Source organism: Eptesicus fuscus, chromosome 22 (assembly GCF_027574615.1).
Source record: "Eptesicus fuscus isolate TK198812 chromosome 22, DD_ASM_mEF_20220401, whole genome shotgun sequence".
Lineage (NCBI taxonomy): Eukaryota > Metazoa > Chordata > Mammalia > Chiroptera > Vespertilionidae > Eptesicus > Eptesicus fuscus.
This window is the reverse complement of record NC_072494.1, coordinates 10302301-10313913: the sequence shown is the minus strand read 5'-3', so window position 1 is coordinate 10313913 and position 11613 is coordinate 10302301. Positions and strand designations below refer to the sequence as shown.

The 11613-nt window shown below is 51.6% G+C and overlaps 1 protein-coding gene across 1 annotated transcript in view; it reads right to left on the bottom strand.

The window, feature by feature from the left end:
* Positions 1–4026: 4026 nt before the first annotated feature.
* Positions 4027–11613, bottom strand: part of PTGFRN (prostaglandin F2 receptor inhibitor) — a 55065-nt gene continuing 47478 nt past the window's right edge. The window contains exons 8-9 of the mRNA XM_054711543.1: positions 9331–9636; positions 4027–7896 (exon numbers count right to left, since the gene is read on the bottom strand). Of these exons, the coding sequence (XP_054567518.1) occupies positions 7730–7896; positions 9331–9636 (473 nt within the window). The 3' untranslated portion in view covers positions 4027–7729. The remainder of the gene's footprint in view (positions 7897–9330; positions 9637–11613) is intronic.

Below are 11613 nucleotides of genomic sequence, written 5' to 3'. Positions count from 1 at the left end.
CTGAACAGGACAAACAGTTATCTCCCTGGGTAAGTGTATGTTTATACAGATAAAAATAAGAAAAGGCAGGCCTCATCCTGGCTAAATATGCATCAACAGGTAGCCATCAGGGAATTTAAGGAAACGGAATAAATAAAAAATCAAGCAGAAATGTCCCTTTTCTTAGCCCTGACCTCTCCTCCCATCCTGGGGGAGAAAAGGACTGAGAAATGGCAGAAGGGCCCCTGAAGAACATGGACCTGGGGAGACAAGAGGGGATGGCGAGGAGGGCAGGCTCTAGGGCAGGCTACCTGGGTTTGCACACTGAACTTATTTCTAATAGCTGTGTGATCTCAGAAAAGTTAATTAACCTTTTCTAACTCTCATCTATAAAACAGTATGTACCCCACAAGATTGCTGTGAGAATTGAACGGACGAATTTACTTAAGACGCTTAGAACACTATCTCGTGCTCAGTAAATGTCAGCCACCGTCCTTTGACCTTTAAGTGCATCTTCTGCCCAGTGTGGGCCTGGGCACCAAGGCGGCCGGGGGGAGAGCCTCAAAGCTGGTACTGAACTCTGGCCACCTGAATGCCACTCTCGTCCCAGAAGACAATGGGTGAGCTCACGGAGGACTAGTTCCCTGGGTCAAGCCGACATTCAGATAGGCCAATAGCAAGCTGGCCTGCTTCAGGCAGATCCCTGGCTCCATCCAACCATTTTTTAGTATTTCTATGTGCTGGGTGCTGTGGTAGGCTGTGCCCCTTACAAAGGTGTTAGCAACTCCGTCTCGGCTCTCAGGGAGCTTCCACTTCATCGGATGATCAGAATGCCACACAATCACGTCAGCACCCAGAGGGAATGGGGGCGGTTGGCGGGCAGGAGGGATGGACAGGATGGGCTGGGCTGGGACAAATGAAACAGCTGGGGAGGAAGGGGGCCAGGTACCGATGGAGAGAAGCGGTTTGGTGTGAATGATGGCGCACCAGCTGTGCCCTCCTGTTGGAGTCAAGTTCGAGGCTGGTGTGAAGGGAGAAGGGTCTAGAGAGGTAGGCTGGGCAGAGCTTAGTGAGTCATGCTCACCAGGCCCAAGAGTTTGGCTTTTACTCCGTAGAAAAGGGGAGCTCTTGAGAAGGTGGCGTTTTCTGTTTGTTTTGGTTTGGGGGCGGGGGGGGGGGGTGTTTGTTTGTTTTTTACAGGAGCATGGTCTAGTTCAGTGGTCGGCAAACTCATTAGTCAACAGAGCCAAATATCAACAGTACAACGATTGAAATTTCTTTTGAGAGCCAAATTTTTTAAACTTAAACTTCTTCTAACGCCACTTCTTCAAACTAGACTCGCCCAGGCCGTGGTATTTTGTGGAAGAGCCACACTCAAGGGGCCAAAGAGCCGCATGTGGCTCGCGAGCTGCAGTTTGCCGACCACTGGTCTAGCTAGATTTTCCTGTTAAGCTGAATTCCATGTTGTGTTTTGCTAATTTTTGTTCACAAGCCATGGCATCTGCTAGCAAGAGCTTGATGGTCTAGGACAGTGGTCGGCAAACTGCGGCTCGCAAGCCACATGCGGCTCTTTGGCCCCTTGAGTTTTTAGCAAAGGCCAGCTTAGGAGTACCCTAATTAAGTTAATAACAATGTACTTACCTATATAGTTTAAGTTTAAAAAATTTGGCTCTCAAAAGAAATTTCAATCGTTGTACTGTTGATATTTGGCTCTGTTGACTAATGAGTTTGCCGACCACAGGTCTAGGATGACCTTGGCTTGGACTCCCCTCATATCCCTCTAAGAGGGTAGCCTGGGCACGTTTTCATGGTGTCAGGGGTCCAAAAGAATGAGAGGAAATACATCGGTACTTTTTAAAGCTTCTACTTGCATCAGGACTGCTAACATCTCACAGATCAAAGCGAGTCACATGGCCACGTCCAAAGGCAAGAGCTGGGTTAACAGACTCCCTCTCTTTAGTGAAGGGAACTGCAGAAGGAGCGATAAAGAACGGGAGCCATCGATGCAGTCAAGCTGCCAAGTGCACGGAAAAGAGAATTATTTTTGAAATCAGCATTGACCACAGAGATAACCGTTGCCAATAATACAGAGTACCCTTTATTCCCGAAATACATACAACCAAGGAAAAGCTATGCAACTTCTCATTCCTGGCGATTGCCCGCCCCCACCCCCTTTTTTGTTTCCATTTTAGTGGCTCCATTTCTGCCAGAATTTAACATTCACAGGGTGATGTCATTTCCTTTCTGGAGGGAAAAAAAGAAGCTTTCTGTTGTCAAGAAAAAAGGAGAAAGAAAAAACAGAGCCAGAGAGAGACAGAGTTATTCTACTACCTTGGGAATCGGTGCGACGCCATTGTATCATTTGAAAGGAATGCAAAATGTAGTTCTTGCTTGAGATGAAGGTGGGGGGGGAGGGGACAGTTCTAGACAAAGCAACCCAGGAATGTATTAAAGGGGGAAAAAAATCCTATTCTAGGTCCTGGAAGATTAATGAAAAGAGATGTATTTTTTTTTTTTTTTAGATGTGATACGCTCAAATACTTATTCCACAGAATCATAGAAATTACTCCTTCTGTGCCCTCCCCTACCCTAAGAACTCGGGCCCAAGAAATAGTTAAACAGGGACCCTTGACACATAGTTTTATAGAATAACTCACATCACTATGTGACAGGTATTGCTAATCCCATTTCGCAGATGAGAAAACTGAGGGGCAGAGGAATCAACTCACCTAGCCAGGATCGTATGGCTGGGAAATGGCTGCATTCTAAGGCTGCTGCTTACTTTGATTCAGTGTTTTCTATTACAACTTGCAGCTTGCCATTCATGACTTTCAGAGAAAGCAGAATGTGTGTCTGCAGGAAGATGGTCATGATTTTGCAGGAAGATGGTCATGATTTTGCTCCTTTCCCTACTTGAGCTTACAGTTCAGGTCAGAGTCATGGCTATATCCAGGCGTGGAACTTGCCAAAGGTATGGGCTGAGCCTCTTGTCTACATGTATGGAATACCAAGCAGTGACACCACAGGAAGGGATCAAATGATCTCAGTCAACTCCCTCAAAGAACAGAGGGAGAAACTGAGGCCTTGAATGGGCCCAAGTCACTGCTGGGCTCTTTCCAGGGCGTTAGCTGCATTTATAAACAGCCAGTACCTTCCCCAGGCCTGGAACGGAGCCAATTCCTGGGCAAGGTGAGTAACGAGGACACAGACCTCAAAACACGAGCTGGTTCCCGCCCAGAGCACACAGGAGGCCCACAGGAAAGTCCATGGGGAGGCCAGCCAAGGCCGCGGCGGCTCCAAGGCCCAGCAGGAAGTCGGGGCTCCCGCGCTCCCCGCTGTCCAGGTCCCAGAAGCCAGCAGCTGGGGGGATAGCACTGTTTTTATATTACAGGGGCCAACACCTGGACTGGGTGGGTTCCAGACTGCGTCATGAGTCAGAAAAGCCACTCTGCTCCAGTCACGGTATGGTCACAGGACGTTGGTCTTGGTTTCCTGATCCGCAGAGAGGAACAACGACGACTTCTCTTTCCCGTTAGGAGACCAGTAAGGTCATGAGAATCACCCAAAGACCAAAAAGACCTGGTGCCAGGTCTGGCCCTCACCTTTCCGCTCAGTGGGAATTTCAATACTGACCCTATGAAATCCATTTCGTCTTTTATCTTTATTTTTCAAAAATGTGTTTTTATAGATGTTTTTAGAGAGAGGAAGGGAGAGGGATAGAGAGAGAGAGAGAAACACCAATGAGAGAGGAACCTCATTGATTGGCTGCCTCCTGCACACACCCGACTGGGGATCGAGTCCTCAACCTGGGCATGTGCCCTGACCAGGAACTGAACTGGCGACCTCTTGGTTCCTGGGTCGATGTTCAACCGCTGGACCACACCGGCCGGCTCTTCTCTTATCTGTAGTCAAACTCTGCGATACCGACCTAGGGGTTCAGAGCTCGGAAGGCGCTCGAGTTGCAACCGGAATTCAGCTATAATCCCTCACGCAGAAGAGAGAGAAGGATAGCAGAGGCCAACATCACGTTTCTCACACAACTTCCATTTAAATTAAACTTCCTTTAATGAAATAAAAAACAAATGGTGCATTGCGTAATATTTGTGGTCACAGTATAAAAACAATACAATCAGTTCATATAACATTGGAAATGGACAAAAATACACAAGATCCTTCGTTTGTCTACGTGAAATTTGGCAGCTCCCATGTGCCACACTACAAAAGAAAGTCAACTTTTTTCTCCTAGTGATTTGCACCCAATCTTTATCACTGAGAATTTGGTCAAACAGTGGAAGAGAACGTACCCAAATCTCAGTTCCCTTCTTCCTCTGTGGTTATTGGTGAAGCTAAAAAAAAAAAAAAAAAAAAGTTTTCTGAAAGTAGCAAGTTGTGTAGTATTGCTTATTATTTCCTGCCACAAAGGCCCAGTCTTTGGCTCATAGGTGCCCGTGGCAAAATCGTGGCTGCAGGCAGTCTGCAAAGCAAGCAAGAGCCACCAGGGAAGCAGACAAGAGTCTGGGTCGGAGGGGCCTCCCTCACCAGCATCCCGGGGAAAGCCGCGTGGATAGGAGGGGAGAAGGGACACAAATAAATACAATTTCTAAACGAAGACTGAACTCCAGTTGGTGAGTCAGAGTTCCACCGTCCCACGAAAAATCGGGAAGTTGTTAAAAAGTCAGAGCTTGCATTTTCTTTTCTTTTTTCTTTAAAAAAAGTGTAAAGTGTTATGTAAACATTACAAAGTAAACAATTGAAAGTAATTTTGAGGCTCCTATCTGAACATAGCTTAGGCGCTTTCCGGGGAGACTTTCATGATTAGGGGGGAAAAACCCAAACATTTTATAAAGTTTTGCTGTTGTTCAGAAGTGCAACGCCGTCCGTGGGCATTGTGGCTGGGTCCTTCCCTCCGTACGCCCAGTGCTTCTGGCAGGAACCCCCGCCAGAGAGCCCGAAAGAACGTTTCTCACACACGCTCCTGGCAGGTGCATGTCCCTGGGAGGGACGAGGTCCTCGCTGCAACACCCTGGGATTTTCGCCTTTGGACCCGCCCCCTGGACAGAGGGTGGGGTTGAGATCAAAGCCTTGAACTACAACAGAGTTTAAAAGGACAAGGGATAGTGTGAGCACACGTCACCTTTCCTACGACCGAGTGTCTGGTGTGACCCTTTCACAGGTCACACACACCTGGGGCCACCTGGTCACGCCCCAGGCTAAGTACACCCTTTCCTCCTACCAAGAAGGGCTTCCGCTGCAACAATCCTGAATCTTCCTAGTGCAGTGGTCGGCAAACTCACTAGTCCACAGAGCCAAATATCAACAGGACAACGATTGAAATTTCTTTTGAGAGCCAAATTTTTTAAACTTAAACTTCTTCTAACGCCACTTCTTCAAAATAGACTCGCCCAGGCCGTGGTATTTTGTGGAAGAGCCACACTCAAGGGGCCGAAGAGCCGCATGTGGCTCGCGAGCCACAGTTTGCCGACCACGGTTCTAGTGAGTGTGAGCTCTGCCAGGCTCCAGGGAAGGCTGCTCCCAACGCAACACCTGTTTATGTGTTCTCTCTTTAATCTCCGTGTGCACGCTCACGCGTGACCCACCTCCTCTGAAACAGCCGTTAGGAAGCGACACGTAGAGAATACCCAACTCTTGCCCAGCCGGTGTGGCTCAGTGGTTGAGTGTCGATCTATGAACCAAGAGGTCATGATTCAATTCCCTATCAGGTCCCATGCCCGGGTTGTGGGCTCGATCCCCAGTGGCGGGGCATGCAGGAGGCATCTGATCAATGATTCTCTCTCATCATTGATGTTTCTATCTCTCTATCCCTCTTCCTTTCTCTCCGAAATCAATAAAAATAGACTTAAATTTTTTTTTAAGAAAATACCCAACTCTAGTGCTATGGAGACCTCGTCCTCTTCCCCCAGTCACTCGTGCTCCGTGGCCCGTCTTCCCCGATTCCATCTGTGCCTAGACGTCATCTGTGCTGCCGCCATCAGTGCAGGATCCCGGGGCCTACCCCACGAGGGGTCCCGCGGTGGGCAAACAGGGAGTGGGGATCTGCCTCCTGGGGCTGCCTTGGTGGTGCCTGCAGAAGGGGCGGTGGGCAGCAGAGTGAGGGAAGTGGAGGGAAGACTGTGAGCCGGGAGGGGTCGGGCTCGTCCGGCCCATTGTGACAAAGAGCCGTACATGAATGGCCATCGTTTCGTATTACTTTATTGCTCAGAACCAATGTGTCTTTTTTCCCCTTCGGAAGACAGAGGAGTGTCAGATCCTTCGGGGCCACACGCAGCAGCGTGGAGGAGTGCAATGCAGGGCGAGCGTCACCGCCGAGCCTCAGGGCCCCGCGGGGAGGCCTCCGAAAGGCCGGCCCTGTGCCGGGGGCCAGACCCTCCGGGGAGCGGAAGTCTCCTTTGGTCCGTTGTCCTGTTCCTGGTACGAGCGGTCGGGCCAAAGAGACGGCTCTCAGATCTCCTTTGGAGGCTGCTCCCAGGGCAATCCATTGCTGGGTTTCCTTCATGTTCCTAACAGGAAAGCAAGCGTCCCACAGAAGCCAGCTCTCACCAGCCCTCGAAGGGGATCTCACACAGACCTGCGGGGGCTGACAAGGCCAGAGAAAACACTCGGTTCTTCCAGGCAATGTTTGATCCCGTGAAGTCAGCCGGTCTCCAAGCAGCAAGCGTCCTTCACGCTAAGGAGACCAAGCAGCCTCGGGAGGAGGGGGGGCACCTGTGGGTCCCCCTGGCCGTCCCTGGGTGTCCAAGGCCTTTGCCTCCTGCAAAGGACAGGATTGGGGACTGGAGGTGGCTTCTTCCGCCTGACACACCCCTGACCCTCCGGCATGAGCTGCAGAAACCTAACTCTCAGGATCCACCTTCCGCACTCCCTGCCCTCCCCCCACCCCACCCTCCCGCCAGTGGCCTCCGCACGATCGCAGCGTCTGTTCCTTCCCTTGTCCCCAGCCTCCTCTTCCTTGCAGACCTTCTTCCTGCCCTGGTCCGAGGTGGCTGAGTATTTTTCTTCATATTCATTCTTAAGGCTAAGGTGGCATGATAAGGTGCTTGGTGGAGAGCCAAATCCTAGATTCCAGGGCTGCCATTCTCAGCACGCTCACAGAAAGCAAAGAGCAAAGAAATGGAAAGGGGGCAGAGAGGCGAAGAACCAAAATACGCGTCTGGGCTCGATGCGAAGCTACATATCGCAAGTTCAGATTTCCTATGTGGCCTAACCCCCTGAAAACGGGCTGGGCAGGGGAGTCCACGCCACACCTTCGCCCTCGGCATAGGTCTGTGTGGTCCCTGGGCCGGCGTGGAGGGCCACCCTCCTCCTAACACCTGCCTCCCGCCCCGAAGCCGGATGGCTCTCACCCAGGACCAAGAGCTCCGAATGCCATCACCCCGCCCTCACCGCGACCCCTCGGGACAAAAAGCTATAAACACACACACAAGCCGGAGATCTATAAACCAGTAGGAGAAAAAAATTAGACAGAGGTTAACCACGAAAAAGCCGCCGTCGGGAAAAGACACGCGCGCCCGTCCTCGGAAAGTGCCGTGGGAAGAGAGGCTGTGTGCTGGTAAACGTGTCCGCGCTCGAGCTCCACATGCAGAGGGGAGCGCGCCGAGTCCCACCTGAGATGAGCGAGGACTGGGTTTTAGTGCGACACACTTCACGTTAGAACATCACCGTCCTCTTCCTGCCCCAACCGCTCCGAGACCGTCCGTCCCGGCGTCGTTGCCCCGGCCGGGCGCCGGCCCCGCTAGTCCATCTCCATGGACATGAGCCGGCGGCGCTCGCGCCGGGTCTCCTGGACCTCCTTCTTGCAACACCAGTGGGAGCTGCAGTACCCGATGAGGCAGGACAGGAGCCCCACGACGGTGGACAGGCCGACGCCGATCAGCAGCGGGTACTTGAAGGCGTTCAGCACTGGCAGGGGCAGAGCAGAGGGAAGCCGGTCAGTGATGCCGGGGCCGTGGCCGTGGCCGCAGGGCCGACCACCACCTCCTGTCCCCCCCCCTGGAGCAATCGGATCCCCTTCGACCTTGTCTCCAGCCCCTGGCACAGCACTGCTGACGGGAGCAGCTCAGCCCTATCTGTAAGCACATGTCTCCCCACCCGGTGCTGTGGGGGGGAAAGAAAACAGAAAAATGACTGCACTCGATGCCTTTGAATGTCAATTTGCTTTTTGGGGTTTTGGCAGGAGATGGATTTTTTAAAAGTCAGTATAAGGGCGCCGCACCCTCCGCAGCAGATGCCTCCTTAAGAAAACGGTACGTAAATCAATTCTACGCGTCAAACGACTCAAGTGCACTCGGGGAGCTATTTTAAGTAACACAGTAGTAAATTATCCAGCAAAGTCAAGAGTCACTCCCGCACTTGTTTGGTAAGTCTGGGCTTCCTTTTTTTTTTTTTTTTTGCCACTTCAAGGAAAGAATTTCTAAGATGCAAATACGGTGCAAGTGTTAGGAATGCACACTGTTTAGGTGCCCCCCCCCCCCCGAATCCCACGTCTCCTCCCCCGGGAAGCACCAGCACGCCTTGGTGGGATGCTCGCAATGTGGGAGGTGCCTGACATTTCGTACGGCTGCCCTTTCACAGCCGCCCAGGAAAGGCGGCTATCCCATTTCACAAGAGAGGGGATAGAGATCGGAAGGGCTACATCATCTGTGGGAGAGCTGGGGGTCCAATTCCAGTCTCCCCCGAACTGACACTATCACCAGGGCAACAGACTTGAGTCTCCAAATGCTCAGAGGCCCCTGGACTGGAACTCTCTCCAAGGGACGCTTTTCAATCAATGTTCACCCTGAAACGTTTTGCAGAGACGGTTCTCGTTAGCTAAGGAACCACTGTCTCCGACTCTGGGATGCTCGGGGAACAGGGTGGGAAGGGGGCCCTCTGCCCTCCTCGTTCGGCTGACCCTGGTGGTCAGTGTGGGCCGAAGAGGCCGGGAGCTCCCCCTCCCATCTTGGGGTCCCATGAAGAACCCCGCCAAGCTAGTAACACCCGGAGGAGCTTCCCTTTCCCAAGAACCGAAATCAAGGAGGGCACGAGTAGCAGGAGCCCACTCCCAGCATCTCCCCGGAGACCGGAACCGGCTCTCTTGACTCCGCTCTCTGCCGGGCACAGTGAGCTTGCATGGAATTTATAGGAAGCATCGAAAATCTTCCCAGGAAGTCTTAAAAATCATTTCTCAACGCTGCCCCCAGCATATGATACCGAAGCTGGGCAAACACCAAGGGCTGCCTGCTCTTTCTGGAGGACACCAGGCCGTGTTCTAGCACATTCCTCAAATAGGGGGAGCCCGGCTTCTGCCCGCCGCGGTCCAGCAGAGGGAAGACAGGATCTGCACGCCACCCTTACCATCCATCTTCACAGTTATAAAGATGGGCTTGGAGTAGATCTCCGCCTCCTTCTGCCAGGAACCCGTCGGCGACTTCACCCAGGGAGCCACGGAGCAATAGTAGTTGCCGAAGTCCTGGTCCTCGGAGCCGTGCACCTGCAGCAGGAACTCCAGCACGCCCACGCGCTCCAGGCTGAGGTCGCTCTTCCAGTCCCTGCGGGCCGTGCTCACAATCCCCTTGCGGTCCAGGGAGGACAGGAGGATGGGAGCCTTGTCCAGCCCGAAGGAGTGCACCACGAACCAGGACACGTCGAAGGCCATGTCATCTATAAATCACAAGCCAAAACCCCGGGGTCAGTGCCACGGGCAGAAATAGTCTAGCACACAGGTCACCTGACAACGGGCAGGCACTGCTCTACCTGCTCCTCACCGAATTCTCACGCCAACCCTGCGATGGAGGTGCTGTCACTCTCCACACCCTGTGGCGGGGCCAAATCCCCATGAGGCCACACAGCCAGGAGGCAGCAGCGCAGGGAGGCCAGCCCAGGGTGCCCCGCTTGACCTTGTCGCTGCCACCACCCAGCCCAAGGAGCACAGGAGGAAGTCAGACCCCAAACTGTCTCCTACAGAGAACACGGGGCGTAGAGCTGGTGACATCACACGCCGTCTCCCAGAGAAAGCAGGGCCCCTTGACATTTCGGGCAGAAGCACCCAAGACTGGGAGGACATGAACGTCGTAAGGAACGAAAGGTCCACCCAGTGGATCATAAAGAATTTAGAGGTGTCAACAGTTTCCATGTTATGGTTTCCTGTGGATTATCCCTCCTCTCCCCACCAAAGTGCTTAAACTCAGAACCAGAGAAAAAAAATGTCAAGCTGAGAAAATTGAACACAATTTAACAGTCCTAGAGAGCAACACTGCCGGATTGTAAAGTGTGCTGCAAAATTAAGGTCCTCACAGCCTCAAATACATTAATATGGGCATCAGAGAAAGAAGAGTTCGGCCCAAGTGGTAATGCTCACAGAATGAGAAGAGAGTGTCCACCATGAACCCTAGTGCATTGATACTTAATGTCCTCTTAAAAAGCGAGAAAGGGCCCTAGCCGGCTTGGCTCAGTGGATAGAGAATTAGCCTGCGGACTGAAGGGTCCCAGGTTCGATTCCGGCCAAGGGCACATGCCTGGGTTGCGGGTTTGATCCCCAGTAGGGGGCGTGCAGGAGGCAGCCAAGCAATGATTCTCTCTCATCATTGATGTTTCTCTCTCTCTCTCTCTTCTCTCTCTCTCTCTCCTTCTTCCTTCCTCTCTGAAATCAATAAAGAAATATAATTTAAAAAAAAAAACAAAAAACGGTTGGGATCCACTGCTATCGTGCAAAGCTTTTTTTTTTTTTTTTTTTTCAGGTTTAACTGATTTTTTTTTTTAAATTTCTTTATTGATTAAGGTGTCACATATTTGTCCTCATCCCCCCATTCCCATCCCACACCCCTCCCCACGCATGCCCCAACCCCCTGTTGAACTTAACCGTTGGATAGGCTCATATGCATGCACACAAGTCCTTTGGTTGAACTCTCCCTCGTGCAAAGCTTTTTGAAAAAATAAGTGAGAAAGGGACACTAACTGTCACGAAGAGAGCCACAAAGAAAGGGTGTAAGACGAATGGCCACATCTCTTTGGCGTCCTGTTGGCAATGCTAGTGTTTTCTTCAAAGAAAACATTTACAACGATTTTTCTAAGGATTTAACCTACACTAGCTCCTCCTGGTCACCTGCTACCCATCTGCTCTTCTCTGCATTTCTTCCTAGCATCAATCACTATCTGATGCTACATGGTGATGTCTTTCTGCTCTGCCTCCTGAACTAGACTGCCAGTGCCTCGAGGGCAGACTTTGAATGTTTTGTTCACTCCTCTACTCCCAACATCTCGAACAGCACCTTACACAGAAGGAGCTCGATAAATACCGGAATGAGTAAGAGAATGAAAGACCTTGCAAGGTGAGGCGCTTCACTCTGCCAGTGGGTTTCACACCAGCTTGAATCAGCCCTGTAAATGGCCCACTAAGTGCCTGAACAACCCAGACTAAATCTCTGCATGGGGCCCAGCTGGTGTGGCTCAGTGGTTGAGCATCGACCCAAGAACCAAGAGGTTGCTGGTTCAATTCCCAGTCAGGGCATATGCCCAGGTTGGGGGCTCGATTCCCTAGTAGGGGGTGTGCAGAAGGCAGCCGATCAATGATCTATGTTTCTCTACCTCTCTCCTTTCCTCTCTCTTAAAAAAAAAAAATCAATAAAAACATATTAAAAA